This window comes from Mercenaria mercenaria, unplaced genomic scaffold, assembly GCF_021730395.1.
Source record: "Mercenaria mercenaria strain notata unplaced genomic scaffold, MADL_Memer_1 contig_3989, whole genome shotgun sequence".
NCBI classification, from domain to species: domain Eukaryota; kingdom Metazoa; phylum Mollusca; class Bivalvia; order Venerida; family Veneridae; genus Mercenaria; species Mercenaria mercenaria.
The window spans coordinates 3068-22604 of NW_026462181.1; the positions used below are offsets into that span (position 1 = coordinate 3068).

Sequence of the window (19537 nt, forward strand, 5' to 3'; positions counted from 1 at the left end):
CCTACACCCGAGATGATTGATGCAAAACAATATGTAAAAAAAGAACGAAAAGAAATAGTTCAGAGTTGTGTAAACAACAGTTTTAAGTGTTTCAAACCAATATTCACCAACTTGATAGCAAGGAAATAACTTCTCTGCAAGAACAGTTAAAGTTAGCATTGTTGTCATATTCAGTTTCAGATAAAATTTTGTGCAGTTATGTTATTTTGAAATAAGAAAACTCCATGGTGTCATCCTCTTTATCTCCAAGATATTCAAGTTTTTAATCAGTGGATGGGATTTAAATCAACACCTTTTTTCTTCTTTTTTTATAGTAGCTGTGTGGGTGTACTAAGACCTAAAAAATCTGATATTATAGAAAATATTGAAATAACGTTTTTAAATGAGTGGATTAATATTTTATATAATGAAGTAAAGGAATGCAGAATTTAGTGGTGTCCGCCCTAACAGACGTTGTCTTTCCGTATCTTTACCGGGGTCGGAATACTGGGGTTTAGCTTTCACTGCCAAAATGAAACCGGAAACTTCTTTACCTAAATGAAAGCGCGCGGAGTTAGAATTATTATTATTATAGATTGTATAATTCTTGAAAACATGGTATGTAGAGCTCTGTGTAACATTTAATTTGATTAAAGTTCATGCTACAATTTGTAAAACAGCCATTTGCAAAACCAGACGATCAAGACGTCTTAGAAGTCAAACAATTTTATTCTTTCATGTCTTTGGCAGCGGCTAGAGAACCCTAGACAGCGAACTTACTCGTCCGGAACCGGTTCCCTAGCCAAAGTACCGTGCATAGGCATTACATTTATATTTTTACTATCAAAGCTTTTTTCCACATAACATGGAAAATAAAAAATGTAATATACTGGTACTGATGATAAACTCGAACAGAAAATGAGGTTTTTTACCTGTAACTTTTTTATTTCTGCAAATTGTTATCAATGGTTGGTATCAAAATAAAGCTTAGCTCTTACTGAATAGTTGACGTAATTTAAATCTATATTTAGTAAGCAAACTCACAAGAAGTGAGGCCCTGAAAGGGGTATGTAAAATGGGGACTGTACGAATGTTGACTGATGATAAATTCGACCACTTTGTCATTTAAAAAAAATTCACTATAGTATTATATTGAAACTTTCTCAAAAATGTTGCAACAGTCATTCCCGATCAAGTAATGAAAAGTGACCCAATATCAGGCCTTCATATGTTGACAGTGAGCATGCGCAAAAAAACATCCTCTTCCCCAGTAATTTTGGATAAATATTTTTAAACAGACAAATGTAAGTAATTTATTTATACAGAATATTTACCAATTTTGTTTTTGTTTACACCAGTTGGTGTTGTAAGTGGTTGCTATTAGACGGCATGTTCAGTAATATAAAAAACCAATTTTAATTGAATAATTTGAAGGTGGTCGACTTTATCATCTGTTCGAGTTTATCATCAGTACCAGTATCAATTAAAATGAATTTAACTTATAAAGTGATATGACTTTATGAGTGGCAGAGTTCTGCCGAGGCTGCGTTTTTGTGACATTGGCGCGAAAAAAAATATGAAAAGCACACCAAAAGTCGCGTTTGTGGGCCTTTGGCGCACCAGAAAATATAACAATCAAACCCAAAAACGATCGCTAGTGTGCCGGTCTTGCACGGTAGATAGACATACCTTCAGGGGAGATCACTGCGACTGATTTGAAAAAATAATGTGTCGTGATAATTGCACCGTCATTGTATCAAAATGGCGATCGCACCGAATGGAAAAGCGATGTTGCATGAATTTTTCAGTCCTCCTGCCCCTAAGAAAATGAACCAGACTTTAGTTACACCGGGGAAAGATACAAATAACAATGATAAATTGAACAAAAGCGACGTTTCAACTATAGATAGCACTGAACATTTAAGAACAACCTAAGAATCACAGAGTGATCCGACCCCACCCAGTCCAGTAATTTGAGTAAACTGAAAACAATGGTAAAAAAGTAGAGTAAAACTTCTGAAAAACAGAGCATCTTAAGAACTTGTTGGTTAAGTATGCGTCATGGTCAGGTTATAAGGAAAAAAGAGTATTAATGACATGAACTTTGTGTATACATTTTTGTTGTAAAGCATAAGAAAAGTAAAGATTTTTAAATGTAAAATTTAAATGGCCCCAAAAGTTCCAGAATGGCCCCATGTTTTCAGGGCAGATAGGCCATGGGCCCATTATGCTGAAAAACTCAGCAGAACTCTGGAGTCAGTGCTCCAGCCAGGATTTGAAAAGGGCAGGGTGCTACTGGTCGAAAAGGCACTTTTTTTTTACCTTGTTAAGGTAGTAGATTGATTATGACACTACATAATTTCCATGTTGTTACATATTCTTGTTGGGGCCTCCATGGCCGAGTGGTTTAGGTTGTGACTTAGAATCACTTGCCTCTCACCGATGTGGGTTTGAGCCTCACCTGGGGTGTTGTCGGTTGTTCTATCCAGGTGCCTGCTCATGATGAAATAATGCACGGAGGGGCATCTGGGGTCTTCCTCCACCACCAAAGCTGGAAAGTCCCCATATGACCTATCAAAATTTTGTTTAAAAGAAAAATAAACCACTCGATCTTTACGGAACATAACGGCAATCTTAGATTTTTAGCATAGACATTTAGCACAAGGAGTAGTTTCCCTTTACCTAAATGGCAAAAGTCGTAAACAAACGTACTTATTTTGAAGTTGGAAAATTTTCTATACCTGTGTATAATATGCACCTATAATTTGAGGGTTGTCCTACGGGTAAAACACTGCGCATTATACACGAGTATCAACGGTATGTTCAGTAATATAATGAATGTGTAATGACATTTATTAAAATATTCAGATTTGCACCAGAAAGACTAATACTTAAACCAGTGCAATGAATTTGAATGAAAAACCATAATACCTGTTTGTCTATAAAACATGCCAATCATTAATAAATACATGCAGTTTGTTTTATGTTTGCATTCATTATTTTTGTCTTGCAAGTTTTCTTGATTAGAAATACCATAAAATGTTAAGTTCTGCATAAAGATTGTATTGCATGCAATGTAGTAAGTTACAATGTAGACATTATAACCCAAAACCATGGAAATCTACCTTATGATTTTTGTAGACAAAGGTGCGCAATGGGCAAAATTAACCCAGGCCCTTTTTAGCAGCACCCTGCTCTTTTTAGATGTCTAGAGAAATCCCTACTATACTTGAAATTGTATCGGTGCGACGTTAAACCCAAGAAAGAAACGTATTTTTGTTCTTCAATTTTGCATTCTTTGGATATAAATATAGATCAATGAATGCATGACTTCCTGTAATAGTAGGAAAATGCTGAAACCACATGCAGGGAATAATAATTTGCCAAAATATCATAAGCTATCCACTGCCTTTATGATTACTGGTACTACAAATGAAAGACAAAATCGTTAAACTATTGCTGTTTGTTTGTCTTATCCGTCTCTGTGCTTAATATTGAATGTAGTATTTCACACAGATATGAATCGAGTGAAAATATATTTTCAGGGGTTGTATTAATATGTGATGATGGGAAAAGTAAAGAAGCCTGCCAGTGCAAGCAAGGTTTGTACAGTTTCCATATTTGAGCCGTGCCATGGGAAAACCAACATAGTGGGTGTGCGACCAGCATGGATCCAGACCAGCCTGCGCATCCGCGCAGTCTGGTCAGGATCCATGCTGTTCGCTAACAGTTTCTCCAATTCCAATAGGCTTTAAAAGCGAACAGCATGGAGCCTGACCAGACTGCGCGGATGCGCAGGCTGGTCTGGATCCATGCTGGTCGCACACCCACTATGTTGGTTTTCCCATGGCACGGCTCATTTTTTTTTGATGAAACTTGATATGCATCATCAACATGATGTGAAAATTTGCATATTGTCAGGTTACTATTTTCAAATCAGACTTACAATAATTATGACAGCAAATCTGTACCTTGTATATACAAGTCCTATACTAAGTTTCCATTCAGCTAAAATCAAAGAGCTATAAATAAATAGATTGGCAACTTGAAAGGCATAAAGAGCAAATCTCGCCAACATCCCGTGATAACTGAATGAGATCTCATTTACCGGAAGTGGCGCTTTCTCCACGCGCCATTTTGTATGCAAAAGCAATTATTCATTGGTAAATTAATTATCACTGTATGACCACGCTTCTTTTGATGGCAAGAAATGTGTACTTTGTGTCTTAAGACTATTTCACATTAAACTAATGTTGTTTTAGAAGCCAGCATGTATTTTAAATGTAGTTTTAAAGGTACAAATTGTAACTCCATGCTCGCCATGTTTGTTTTTACTAAGATAACGCCGATTCACGCTCTGACACGAGATCACATGAGATTACAACCAGTTGCCATTCTGTATATTTATACTTCTTTGGCTAAAATGAAATTTGGTATACATCATCAACATGAATTGTTCATGCGTATATTTTCAGAACTTTTATGTTTTATTATTTCTTAAGCAATGTATACATGTGTTTTGACTTGACCACTCTGTTACAACTAAATCTCTACTTTCAAAGTTTGTATATGCAAGTCCTCACAGTTTCTATACTAGCTGTACTCAATTCAAGCGAAACTCTGATTGAAGTGCACATGACCATTTTATTGGGACTTTATTTTCAGATATATTTTCTTGGGTGATGCCCCTTTTTATATGCCCGTCTCTGAAAGAGCGGGGCATATTATGTGAACACCTGTGGCGGACAGTCGACGTCCAAAAGAATGTCCACTCTCTAAGTCAAACAGTCTTCATCCAATCTTCACCAAACTTGCTGACAATGTTTTTGGGCATAATATATCGGCCAAGTTCGATAACCACTCAAATCGCCTCGGGCTCTCTAGGATTATGGCCCGTGAATTACTCGAAAAACTGCCAATTTAGCATTGTCAACCCTCTATGTTGAACAGTTTTTATCAGATCTTCACCAAACTTGGTGACGGTGTTTCTGGGTATAATTTCTCGGCCAGGTACAATAACCACCCAAATCGCCCCAGGCAGTCTTGGATTATGGCGCTTGAATTTACGTAACTGAATATTTAGATTGGCGTATTTTGTGAAGTCTCGCACTCTTGATCAGACTTAACAATATTACAGCTATGCCAATACCTTGTGTTCCAAATCCTACAGTTTCCTCCCAGTTCAAAGGAAACTTGGAATATGTCATCAACATGAATTGGGGAGGCCTATAGTTTTGGGACTTTCATGTCTGATATTCTTTTTTGGGTGAAGTTAGCCCCAGTTTTCTTTACTTACATTTTCTGTTACAGGAGGAAGGTCAGAAAAAGATATCCAGCTTCTTCCAGCAGAAACCGGCAGAAAAAACAAAGCCTAAGGCATTGTTCACTGAGCATGGTCACCAAAAAAATGCTCAAAAATTCCAGCTGACAGAACAGATAGCCATTTCAGATGGTCTGGAAAAAAAGCTTGAAAGCACAGGAAGACAAAATTTGCCTAATGAAAAGGAAAATGTTAAAGAGACATTAAGATGTAAAGCAGAACATGTGGAAACTTCAGTTAATGAAAGGGCTAGAGCTAAAAACACAGCTGACAGTGCTAAACAGGCAGCAGTGACTTGTATCCCAGAAACTCAGATATGTTTTACACCACCTGGTGTAAAAGAAAGTAAAAATGATGTTAAAGACTCTCCTGAAGTGAATGACTTCGGTCTCATACCTGATACACCTCAAGAAAAGAAAGAAGAAGTAACAAAACCAAAACGTCCTTTAGGAAGAAGTTTTTTGCTCTCAGCAGCACAAATGGGTACAAATCCTATACAGAAAGCAAAAGAGCACAGACAAGAGAAACTAGCAATGAAGAAGAAAGTGAGTCAGGCAAGGAAAAGCTTATTGTCGGTATCTGTTCAGTTTAACCCTGAAGAGAAAGAAATGTCAAACGGTACAGTGAAAACTGCGTGTTCTTTGAATGCTTACCTTGATAAAAATGTTACTGCAGACACTGAGAATCACAACGGGGATCTTCATGGTAATAGCAATTTAGTATGTGATGGTAAAACTCCTACAAAAATTTATTCTGATGGAAACACCATGAAAAGAATGGCAAAGTCAGGTACATCACCTGACTCTAAAAGACTTGTTAGTGATGAATCTGGAAAAGTTAATGATAGCAATGGTGTATCAAATGGGAAACAGTTGTCCTTGGGAAATTCAGTTTGTAAACTTGATTTTGATGGAAACACAGAAAAGCTTGTAACAGAAGGAGCAGGGTTAGGAAAAATTGACACCCCAGTTGATGAAACTGACTTTAAAAGTGCTAAAAGTTTATTGGAGAATAAAAGTAAAGCAAAAAGCAAAGAAGAACAGATTAGGATGGAGAGAAAGAAAATGAGAGAAAGAATGCTGAAACTCAAGCAAGAGAAAGAACTTCTTGAGAAGAAAAGGGTTGCTAAAGAAGAGAACAGAAGAAAAAGTGAGAAACTGATGAAGTACCAGTTAACTGGGGTTGCAGGTAAAACATATATCTGAATATATGAATAAGTATGATTATTGGTATGATGAAACAGCTACTGCATTATATCTTGAAAATGTTCTATATATATCGCATTGACTTTGTGTAATTATCTTTTTATGTTTTTGGTCATATATATGGAAGTAGCAATAATGTAATGAAATTATGAAATACTACTGAAAAATTGTCAAGTCAGGGAAAACTATTACACCTTTTGTAATCACTGTCTGTGAATTCAAAATAATGCATGAGGGCACTAAATCTCATAGATAACAATTTAGCAATGATCGATGAAATCTTCTCGAAATGATATTGCAGTCAATGATGACATTCCATTTATTTAATCATTTAAAACTTTGAATCCACAAAATCATATCTCAGGCCACAGATTTTACATTTACTGATGATAAACCCGAACAGAAAATGAGGTTTTTTACCTGTAACTTTTTTATTTCTGCAATTTGTAATCAATGGTCGGTATCAAAATAAAGCTTAACATTTGCTGAAAACTTTACATAATTCAAATTTATATTTAGTAAGCAAACTCACACAAAGTGAGGCCCTGAAAGGGTTTGTAAAATGGGGACTGTACGAAGGTTGACTGATGATAAATTCAACCACTTTGTCATTTCCAAATTTTCTTCGTAGTATTGTATTGAAACTTTCCCCCAAAAGCTGCAACAGTCATTCCTGATCAAGTAATGAAAAGTGACCCAATGTCAGGCCTTCATGTGGCGACAGTGAGCATGCGCAAAAAACACCCTCTTCCCCAGTAATTTTGGATAAATATTTTTATACAGATAAATGTAAGTCATATATTTATACAGAATATTTACTTATTTTGTTTTTGTTTACACCAGTTGGTGTTGTAAGTGGAAACTATTAGATGGTGTGTTCAATTTTATAAATAAGCAACTGCAATCGAATATTTCCAATGTGGTGGACTTTATATTCTGTCCGGGTTTATCATCAGTACCAGTAGGCCAATATCATGGAAATCTGTGCCAACAGAATTGAATTATAATAATACACAATGGATTCATCTAGAGCAGACAAAATTCTCCTAAAAAAAAAGACATTAATTTTGCACTGTCAACATTAAAGAGATGGTAAGTTTTGTATAAGAGAAGGTATAAGTTTGTATACATATTTTTACATTTTACAGATGGTGAAGAGAAATATGAGGGAGATATATCTGTGACCCAGGATGATGCTCTTGATGATATACTGCAAGAACTTAAATCTCCAAGTTTAATTAAACCATCAAAGACATCGAAATCTTCAGTAATTTCTAAAACCAAGATTAAGGCTTCAGATTTTACAAAAACAAAACCATTAGATAAAAAAACTACAGACAAAATTGTTAAACGTCATACACATGCAGATGATACGAGTAAAACAAATGATTCGGCAGTAGTGAAACATAAAGAATTGGATATTGTTAATGATTGGACTAAAGAAGACGATGATTATTTTTCAAAACTTGGAGTAGAAATAGGTGTTAAAACAAAGGGTAAAGATGTTTTAAAGAAGGCTGATGATGAATTTGAAATAGAGCACTACCTGACACCTTGTAACCTAGCAACAGAAAGGTCAAAGACACCAACAGCAGAAATGGAGATTGAAGAGTTTGTGTCTCAGCAACCAGATAGTAAACTACTCTGTGATCAAATGGAAGGCCTGTCTCCATTTAAAAAGAAAAGGTAACAGGCAAATAAATAAATGATCACTGAAGTGTTTTCAATGAGTATTAGTTATTTAGTGTACTTTCCATTTTTTTAAAAAAAATGAATAATTTAAACTTTGAAGTGTCTGCGACTTTGTCTGTTAAATACAAAATGAAATGTCCTTCACACCACTTTAAGCTGGAAGGTCACAATGTGCTGTTAAATTTTCATGCTACAATACAGTCAAAACGGAAGAAAGTGAATGTTTTTTACGCCCTCAATGTTGAAGATACAGGATGCATATAGTGTTTAAACCATTTGCCATTCTATCCCTTCCTCCATGACATGTAATAATGTACTCTACTCCTATGTTTTTCATCCAATCCAAATGAAAGTTTGTATACATCATCATCTTCAAACAGACATGTACATGTAAGGAGTTTATGTCTGATTATTATTTTCAGTTAATTTATTTATGAAGCCTTTAAAACTTTGTAATATTATTCTGTCAAGCACTTTTAGAGAACCTGTTTCATACACTGTTGATATTACTCTTATATGATCCATTCAAGAATAATTGTTATAGGGAAACTACAAACACTGTGATGGGTCAGACAGAAGCTCCATGTGCTAGTTATGGAAGGCATACTGTGACTAAAGTTAGTTATTCCAATGATAAACACCAGATGGAACTTGATGTTAGCTCACAACCAGGAGATATCCACAGGAAATGTATACTCAGTGGATTCTGGTAAGTTTGGAGGTTCACCAGATAGCTAGGTTTATTTGTTTTTTGTGTGGTACATATAATATACTGTAAAAACAGAAATTTTTGTGAGGGATTAAATTTCGCAATATTCACGAGGCCCGACATCACGAAAATCAATCCGCACATAAAAATTCACCATTAGTATAATTCAACTACAATACCATTTTTACAATTTCGCTTATATCAAACCTTGCGAACATACTCAAAATTTCAAATTCACGAAATTTTGACCCAGCAAAAATATATGCTTTTACAGCACCCAATAGTCCATGGCCATACTTTGTTCATTGCTGACGTATTTCACAGACTGTTACTGATAAAATAAAACAATATTACTAAAATTGTAAATACTTGTGAGTACTGATTTTCATGATGCATCAATTCACAAAATTGAATCTCTACAAACAAATAAATTGTTTGTTTTTTAATTTGAAGTTCTCGCTTGTCCCCTTGAAATAGCAAAGTTTGACAGAACCACTAAATTTTATGCTGTAAATTATGTGATTTTTCATCACAAATATATTATAGATTTGTTAGCTCACCTGAGCCAAAGGCTTATGGTGAGCTTCTGTGACTGCTCGATGTGCGTCGTGTGCCGTGTCAACAATTTCGAAAACAAAAAAAATCTTCAAAATCAATGGGCAGATTTACACCAAATTTCACCGGAATGATCCTTGGGTTGCCCCCTTTCAAAATTGCCCAAAGAATTGAAATCCATGGAGAACTTTGGTCTTCTTGTCCAAAACTCAAAGGCGTAGAGCTTTGATATTTGGCATGTGACATCATCTAATGGTCATCTATGAAGATTATTCACATTATGCCCTTGAGATGAAAAGAGGCCCCACCCAGGGGGTCCCAAGTTTTACATAGATTTATATAGGGAAAAATTTTAAAAATCTTCCTGCCTGAAACTACAAGACCTAGACCTTTGATATTTGTTATGTAGCATTGCCCTGTGGACCTCTAACAAGATTATTCAAATTATTACTCTGGGGTGAAAAGAGGCACCACCCTAGGGGTTACAAGTTTTACATAGACTATGTAGGAAAACCCTTTAAAAATCTTCTTGTCAGAAAGTTTCAAGGCATAAGCCCTTGATATTTGGTATGTAGCATTGCATAATGGTTTTCTAACAAGATTGTTCAAATTATGCCCCTGGGATGAAAAGAGGCCCTGCACGAAGGGCTACTTTTTAGCTCACCTGTCATATAGTGACAAGGTGAGCTTTTGTGACTGCTCGATGTGCGTGATGTGTCAACAATTTGTGAAAAATCTTCTTCTGCTGAACCACTGGGCAGATTTACACCAAACTTCACAGGAATGATCCTTGGGTGGTCCCCTTTCAAAATTGCCCAAAGAATTTAATTCCATGCAGAACTCTGGTTGCCATGGCAGCCGAAAGAAAAACTTTGAAAATTTTCTTGTCAGAAACTGTTAGCCAGATTTCAAAAATATTTTATGGTAGGTGACCCTCTACCAAAATTGCCAGAGCCATTCTGTTTCGGTAAAAAACATGGCCGTCAGGGGGCGTGCTTATTTTCCCTATGTGGCTATATTGTAAATTTGAAAAATCTTCTTCAAAACCACTGGGCAAATTTACACTAAACTCACAGAAATGATCCTTGGGTGCCCCTCTATCAAAATGCCCAAAGAATTGAAATCCATGCAGAACTCTGGTTGCCATGGCAACCAAAAGGAAAAACTTTTAAAATCTTCTTGGCCAAAACCACAGTAGCAAGAGCTTTGATATTTGGTATGTGGCATCATCTAATGGTCCTCTACCAAGTTAGTTCAAATTATCTCCCTAGGGTCAAATATGGCCCCGCCATGGGGTCATATGGTTTACATAGACTTATATAGGAAAAACTTCGAAAATCTTCTTGTCCAAAACCACAGGGCTTAGGGTTTTGATATTTTTTATGTAACATCATCTCGTGGTCCTCTACTGAGATTGTTCAAATTATCCCCCTAGGATTAAATATGGCCCGTCCTGGGGGTCACATGGTTTATATAGACTTATAAAAGGCAAAACTTTGAAAATCTGCTTGTCCAAAACCACAGGGCCTAAGGCTTTGATATTTGGTATGTAGCATCATCAAATAGTCCTCTACCAAGTTTGTTCAATTTATGAATCACATGATTAATATAGACTTATATAGGAAAAGAACTTTGAAAATCTTTTTGTCCAAATCCGCAGGGCCTAGGGTTTTGATATTTGGTATGTAGCATCATCTATTGGTCCTTAACCAAGTTGTTCAGTTTTTTCCCCTAGGATCAAATATAGCCCCGCCCAGGCCCAGGTCACATGGTTTAAACAGACTTGTATAGGAAAAAACTTTAAAAATCTTCTTGTCTGAGACCACAAGACCTAGGCCTTTGATGTTTGGTATGTAGCATTACCTTATGGTCCTCTACCAAGATTTTCAAATTATTACCCTGGGGTGAAAAGAGGCCCTTCCCTGGGGGTCCATAATTTTACATATATAGGAAAAACTTAAAAAATCTTCTTGTCTGAAACTGGAAGGCCTAAGCTTTTGATATTTGGTATGTTGCATTGCCTAGTGGTCTTTTATACATAGATTATTCAAATTATGCCCCTTAGTTGAAAAGTGAGCTCATGGTGAGCTTTTGTGACCGCTCAATGTCCATTGTGTGTCGTCCGTCCGTCAGCATTTTCTAATGATGTCTTCTTCTTGAAGACTACTTGGCAGAATTACACCAAACTTCACAGGAATGATCCTTGGATAGTACCCTTTCAAAATTATTCAAAGAATTGAATTCCATACAGAACTCTGGTTGCCATGTCAAACAAAAGGAAAAACTTTGAAAATCTTTTTATCCAAAACCGCAAGGCTTAGAGCCTTGATATTTGGTATGTGACATCATCCAATGATCCTCTATGAAGATTATTCAAATTGAGCCCCTAAGGTGAAAAGAGGCCCCGCCCCAGGGGTCACAAGTTTTACATGGAACTTATAGGCAAAATCTTTAAAAATCTTCTTGTCTAAAGCCGCAAGACCTAGGCCATTGATATCTGGTATGTAGCATTGCCTTATGGTCCTCTATCAAAATTTTAAAAACAATAACCCTGGGGAGAAAAGTGGCCCTGCCTCAAGGAGTCTCAAGTCTTACATAGACTTATATAAGAAAAAACCTTAAAAATCTTCTTGCCTGAAACTGCATGGCCTAGGCTTTGAAATAGTTAGTATGTGGTTCTCTTGGGTTAAAAGAGGCCCTGCCCTGGAGGTCCCAGATTTAACATAAACATATAGGGGAAAAATAAACATCGTCTTGTCTTAAAGTTCAAGGCCTAGGCATTCAGTATTTGGTATGTAGCATTGCCTAGTGGATCTCTAACAAGATTGTTCAAATTATGCCCCTGTGGTGATAAGAGACCCCACCCTGGGGGTGTCTTGTTATATGAGTTCTATAGGAATGAATACTTCAAAAATTATCAGATCATAATTCCTAGACTGTTTAATTATAATTACCACCATGACCTACTTACCTACTTTCTTGTTTTTCGAGATACAGCCTTGAAATTTGGATGACATGTACAGTTTTGCACACTGATGTTAAAACTGACCTTCCGTGACCATACATGTGACCTACTGACCTACTGACCTACTAATATGTAAGCATCATTTTAAACATGCGGCTCATATTAAGGTCACAATTTAAGGGCAAATATTTGAGCCTTCCATTTTGTGTCCGCTCTGTATCTCCTAAACCCCTTGAAGGACTCACACACACATTGTTCACGAGTAGTAAGTGACCTCTTCTGATTTTTGTCCCCTGGCTTTTTCAAAGAAAAATAGGGGGACTTAGAAATAGGCTGCATCCTTCTGTCCTTCTGTCTTTCCATCCTTCCTTCCATCCATCACACTTTGTTTCCAGTTCATAACTCTGCCATCCATGAAGGGATTTTGAAATATCTAAGCAAAAATGTTCATCATAATGAGACAATGTGTCATATGCAAGACCCAGACCTCTAGCTCCAAGGTCAAAGTCACATTTAGAAAGGTCAGTGTGTTTTGTCCAGTTCGTAACTCTGCTACCCATGAAGGAATTTTGAAATAACTTAGCATAAATGTTCATCATAATGAGACAATTTGTCATGTGCAAGACCCAGACCCCTAGCTCTAAGGTCAAGGTCACACTTAGAGGTTAAAGGTTAACCTGGTCTGTTTCTTGTCAGGTCCATCCATAAAGGGATTTTAAAATTACTTGGCATAAATGTTTCCTATAATGAAATGATGTGTCATGCGCAAGACCCAGTCCCCTAGCTTCAGACCTGTCAAAGTCACACTTAAATGTCAAAGGTTTTTTCAGTTTCTTTCTTTCAATCAGTTCACAGCCAATTAATATACAAACAGGGAAAATTGGGTTTACAATAGGACAGATTTTGTTAGAAATTATTTTAAAATCTACACTACTTATTTGAAAGGCTAAACAATCTTTAAATTGACTAAATGTGTTTTGATAAAATATCTCACTGCTGTACTAAAGAAGTTAGGTTCAAAAAGATTTGGGCCGAGACAATGTGATGGATCAATCATGATCTGTGAGCACTTTTTTTTATACCCCCGAAGGGAGGCATATTAGTTTTCAACTGTCCGTCTCTTCGTCACAACATTAACTTTTTGCATGAAGGCAACGTTAACTTTTTGCATGAAGGCACTTTACTCCCAAACCACTGCACCCAGGACCTTCAAACTTCACATGCTAATAGTACTTATTGAGTACAGGACTCCTATTGACTTTGGGGTCACCAGGTCAAAAGTCAAGGTCACCAGGTCAAAGGTCAAGGTGCTGCAGGGGCATTTGTCACCATTAGTGACAGCTCTTTGTTTTAAGATAGCACTCCGCTTTGGCTCTAGATCTAACATACTGAACTAAACAACTGATTACAAATGGTTTGAAAACTTTATATCTTAACAATATTTCTATGTTTAATCCAAATATTTTTAATTGCATCCCCGTGCATGTCTTACATGTCGGGCTTTGTTCTTTTCACTGTTTTGAACAATCGTAGAATGTGCCTACTTCATCACCTACTGGCACATCGAAGTGTCACTAGCACAGACACTCTGGATTTAAAACAAATGATAAACAACACCATAATTCCTGACTTTTTGAGTTTGGGTCAACAGGAATAAGGTCAGTAATAATTGGCCGAAAATGTGCTTCCATAGTGTAGTAGAAAGAAGTCCATAATAAATAGATCCTAATTTTCCCATTTTTTGCTCCAATTTGTGTAGAACGAGTGTTCTTTAATCACCATTTTTCACTACTAGAATACATTCTGCATGAAATTAGAGTTTTCAGGTTCATGCACCCCACCTGGCAAGTTTTGCAGATTGAAACCGGAAGTAGGTGTTTATTGTGCAGCGGAGAGCAAATATGTGCCATTTTTAGGGTATGAAACAAAAAAGGATTTGAATTACTGACCTTTAACCTTTATAGGAATAAGGTCAGTAATTCGGTTGAAAATGTGCTTCCATGGTGTAGTTGAAAGAAGTTCATAATAAATAGATCCTAATTTTCCCATTTTTTGCGCAAATTTTTGTAGAACGAGTGCTTTAATCACCATTTTTCAGTACTAGATACATTCTGCATGAAATGAGACGGTTTTCATGTTCATACACCCAACATGGCAAGTTTTGCAGATCAAAACCAGAAGTAGGTGTTTATTGCGAGGACAAGAGCAAATATGCCCCATTTTTAGGGTAGCAGACCACAACTGACTGGCATTTCACCAGGAACTACATAACCCCCTAACGTCATTTAAATTATCCTGTGCGAGTAGTACTTTTACAATAGTGACTGAAAATATTGTAGATAACACGCAAATTCTGTTAAGTAAACACTCTTTTAGTAAGAAAAAAAAACATGTAGAAAAGTCTCAACAATGTTGTGTCACACTTACGTAAAATAGAAGAAATTTTGCTGTACCTTGAACCGTACACATTAAAAATCTATTTAAACAGTCCTAGTGTATCAATTTAGATAATTAATACCAACTGCTGTCTATTTTTAAAGAATCTGATGATTATTTGCAGGCATGTCCATTTAAAGATAGAATTGTAGGAATATTATTAGTTTGTCATTCATTGACACAGTCACAAAATCAACAGAAATTAGTCCTCTATGACTATAAATGATTTCACAGTATACATTGATTCAACTGCTGATAAGTTTTGTTCTGGTTATGAGAGCTTGAAGACCTGAAGAAAGTTGTCATGTTTGTCCTGGCATGTATCACAGCTGAAGTAGAGTTTACATGTTTCAGCACACCAACAGACAGCACTGGGACCATTGAGGTCCTTCAACACAACCTTTCCTGTAGAACAGTCACCTGCTATCTCTTCTATAACATTTCTGCCAGGATCACACACAAAAACAGTACCATCATCTGACAGTGTTATACCAAAGGGCGAAATCATACCACCATAACTACCAATCACCTCACCTTGCCAGTTTAACCTTGTAATTGTTTTCATCATCCAGTCAGATACATAGATAGAATTAGTGTTAGTGGTAACATATAGTGGACTGTTGAAAATAGTTTCTCCCTCGACTGTTGTCAGTACAGTACCATTGGTATCAAGAATTTGGAGTTTTGCAGGATTAGTAAATGACACAAAAAGTTTCCCCTGACAGTAACTTATACCATAACAAGGTCCATCAACCTTCAGAGTTTGTTTCTTCTTGAGTTTGTTTGAGGAGGCTGATATTAACTGAATATTGTGATAGTCAGGAAGTGTGACAGCAAGCTCTGTACTGGTAACTGAGATGACATCTTGTGGCCTAGTACCTAGCTGTAATTGATCAGTAACAGATTGACTGCTGGTATCCACCATTTTTACAGCCGTGTTACTCCAGTCAGTGATGATAAGTAGATCAGGATTAAGCAGAAACATTCCTCTTATCCAGCATCTGTTTTTATCTTTTGATATTTTGACACAGATTTTACCCTGATGTGAAGTTTGTCTGGATTTTATATCAACATGTGGAGGAGGACTCGGTTGTTTTAATGATTTCTCTGCGAATGTACCCAGTGAACTCTCCTTGTCAAGAAGGGTTAATATTGCTTTATTTTCTTTAAAGTTGTACTCCTTGACATCATACGCTGCTAGGTGGTGGACACTTTTCTCATGATCTGTAATCATTTGCTTAGCTAATTTTAGCTCCATGAAAAGTTTATCTGCTTGTTTGGTTGTGTTGAGATGTTTAATGGTGTCAGATGATGTCTTCAGAGACTTTGTTACATCATCGCAAGTTGTTTCTACTGTCTTCAAGTTCGTGTTATTTTCTTTTTGGATTGTCTTTGCTGCATCTTCTGCTTGTCTTTCTAGTTCATCTAGTCTTTGGTTTATTTCTGTCCGAAACTTCTTTATATCAGCCAATACATCTGTCAAAGAACTGTTGGACTTTGCAGTAATTTTCTTCACATCTTCTGATTTCTTGCGACATTGCTCAGTAATGTTATCCATTGCTTTCAAGATATCTTGATGTTCTTTACTGTTTATTACTTGGCCAGAAATATCAGGGATGTAGTTTACTTTGCAAGATGTACCTGTGTGTTCAAGTGTAACACATACACTACATAGTAGTGCTTTGTGGTTCTGACAGTAGAACTTGATGATTTCTTTCGTGTGTTTAGGGCAGGATTTGGTAAAGTTGTCAGGCTGCGTTGGATGAACAGAGACTGAAGAAATGCTTTGTGGCATGCTGTATTTATCTAGAAGTGTATGATGCCTTGAAAGGGTATGTCTCTTGTGAACTCTAAAGCAGGTCTCGCACAGATGCTCCTTGCAGTCAACACAATAGCCATGGGCAGGGAGTCGAGGACCGTCAAAGTCGCATGGCTGGCAATACACTTTAAGGTCCTCATCAGACCCCATTGTTGATGATGATGAAAATGTTTTGGGCATCTTTTTCCCTGGTACAGCCATGTCTAAACTGAAAAGTAAAATAAACATGTTCTATCTTAATTTTCATTGTAATTCATTCTCTATACTATTTGACATTAATACGTAATAATTAATAGCTGTAAATGAAAAAAGAATAATTTGGTTTTATCTCTTAATGTGATATTCAAATAACTGTGGCTGCATGTTGGTATTAAATGTTAGTTACCATTTTTGTAAGTATTTTATAGCGATAAAAAGGTAAGACTTTCACTGGTATGATCTTTTTAACTACTAAGTTGTAATCAGAAAATAAGTAAGGAATTTTCTCTATACTGGACACACAAAGTTTGCAAAAGTAAAAATACCATACAACAAAATTTTAAAAAAAGATCATGGATAGTATCTGTGGTGTTAGCTACCAACGTCTAGGGATTTAAACTTGTAACAAGACCACTGTTAAATTGTCCTAAAGTCAGCATATAAGACAAGGTTCATAAATAAAATTAATATGACAGCAATATTTCTTGAATTTTATATCTCTATTACTGTAAAATCATTTAATTTCGTGGGCATGAAATTTTGTAGTTTTTATCAAAACTGCAATTTCATGGGGACATGAATTTGTGGATTTCAACTTTTGAACATAAAATGAATGGGAATTTTACTTGTTCGTTGGGATTAAATTTCGTGGATTGACTCAACCAGGAAATCCACGAAAATTAGTCCCCCACGAATAATAATGATTTCACAGTATTTCTTAATGGGACAGCTGGGGTCACTGATGCAAGGTCACATAAGAGAAAAACTTTGTTAGCACTCTAGAATAATTGTTTTTAAATTACCTACCAAAAGAAAAATCCTATTCTTGTTTAAAGTTAAACAATTCTCGTAGTAATCTTTATCTGATGTTTGTTGTAAAAATACTTTGCCCTCCCTATCCAGGCGATAATGATATCTCATATGACAGTGATAAAATAAGTTTAAGCAATCATTTTACATGAAATAATATCATTAAGTTTTGAATTCAGTCTGTTTCCACATATAAGTTTATAAACCTTTCAAATGAAAAAATAATTAAATACAGTGATCTTTGGTCCCATAGGATTTTAAAAGCTTTCTGTTTTACTGTCATTGTTGTTCTTCGTCAGTATGGTACAAATAAGGCCACAGTGAGTTAATTGCTAGCTTATTATCTAAAGTTCCCTTTAAAAGTAAGGTTTGATTTTTAGCTCGACTATTCGAAGAATAAGTAGAGCTATCCTACTCACCACGGCGTCGGTGTCACACCTTGGTTAAGTTTTTCGTATCAGTCCACATTTTGACAAAGTCTTTTGAGATAAAGCTTTGAAACTTTCAACACTTGTTTACCATCACCATGGTCAGTTATAGGCAAGAGCACATAACTCCATCAGGGATTTTGGCTGAATTATGGCCCCTTTTGACTTAGAGATCATGGTTAAGTTTTTCGTACCAGTTCATATTTTGACAAAGTGTTTTGAGATAAAGCTTTGAAACTTTCAACACTTGTTTACCATCACCATGTCCAGTTATAGGCAAGAGTACATAACTTTGTCAAGGATTTTGGCTGAATTATGGACCCTTTCGACTTAGAAATCTTGGTTAAGTTTTTCGTACCAGTTCTTATTTTGACAAATTCTTTGAAGATAAAGTTTCGAAACTTTCAACACCTGTTTACCATCACCATGTCCGGTTATAGGCAAGAATACATAACTTTATCAAGGATCTTGGCTGAATTATGGCCCTTTTTGACTTAGAAATCTTGGTTAAGTTTTTCGTACCAGTTCATATTTTGTGTAAAGTGTTTGACATATGACTTTGAAACTTCTATCACTTGTTCAGTATAATAGTCTCTATCTGTAGGAAAGAGTACATAACTTTGTCGTATATTCTGGCTGAATTATTGCCCTTTTTGGACTTAGAAATTGGTTCTGATTTCATACAAGTCAATGTTTTGTCAAAACTATTTGACATATGGCTTTTAAACTTTGAACACTTATTTATCATCATGATTTCCATCTGTAGGCAAGAGTACATAACTCTGACAACTATTTTGGCTGAATAATGGCCCTTTTTGGATTTTGAAATTGGTTCACACATTGCCATTTATTGCAAGACTTATCGAAATCCACAAATACAGAAACATTGTTTGTCTAATGTATTTTTTTCTTTTGTCTGAATATCTGTAGAAATATTTTGACCCCATTCTTGAATCAATTCTTTGAATAGTCCAGCACGCTGTCATCCAACAGGTCTTGTTATTTCAGATATTTGTATTATGTATGAAAAAACCCTGAAATGACTAGTTTGAAATGACTAGCTAAACTATAAATAGAGAAGATACAGTTTATAAAAGGGATAATAAAACAACATAAATATTTATTGAAGTACAAATACCTTTGAAATATTTAAAAAGGGTCTGCCCAAAGAACTGAAATCCAAATTTCTACCAAGATTGTTCAAATTATCCCCCAAGGGTCATATATGACCCTGCCCTGGGGGTCACATGGTTTATATAGACTTATATAGGAAAAAAACTTTGAAAATCTTTTTGTTTTAAACCACAGGGCCTAGGGCTTTGATATTTTGTGTGTAACATCATCTGGTGGTCCTCTACCAAGATTATTCAAGTTATCCCCCTAGGGTCAAATATGGCCCCACCCAGGGAGTCACATGGTTT

At 36.0% G+C, this 19537-nt stretch overlaps 2 protein-coding genes across 2 annotated transcripts; one reads left to right on the forward strand and one right to left on the reverse strand.

Moving 5' to 3' along the window:
• Window positions 1-517: 517 nt before the first annotated feature.
• Window positions 518-8909, forward strand: LOC128553576 (DNA ligase 1-like). Its single transcript, XM_053534754.1, has 5 exons — window positions 518-597; window positions 3525-3581; window positions 5290-6487; window positions 7653-8190; window positions 8741-8909. The coding sequence occupies exons 2-5, from the start codon at window positions 3543-3545 to the stop codon at window positions 8907-8909; spliced, it is 1944 nt and encodes a 647-aa protein (XP_053390729.1). The 5' UTR covers window positions 518-597; window positions 3525-3542.
• A 5802-nt stretch (window positions 8910-14711) lies between these two features.
• Window positions 14712-17787, reverse strand: LOC128553577 (E3 ubiquitin-protein ligase TRIM71-like). Its single transcript, XM_053534755.1, has 2 exons — window positions 17686-17787; window positions 14712-16888 (listed from the first exon to the last, which is right to left on the reverse strand). The coding sequence occupies exon 2, from the start codon at window positions 16879-16881 to the stop codon at window positions 15133-15135; it is 1749 nt and encodes a 582-aa protein (XP_053390730.1). The 5' UTR covers window positions 16882-16888; window positions 17686-17787; the 3' UTR covers window positions 14712-15132.
• Window positions 17788-19537: the final 1750 nt, after the last annotated feature.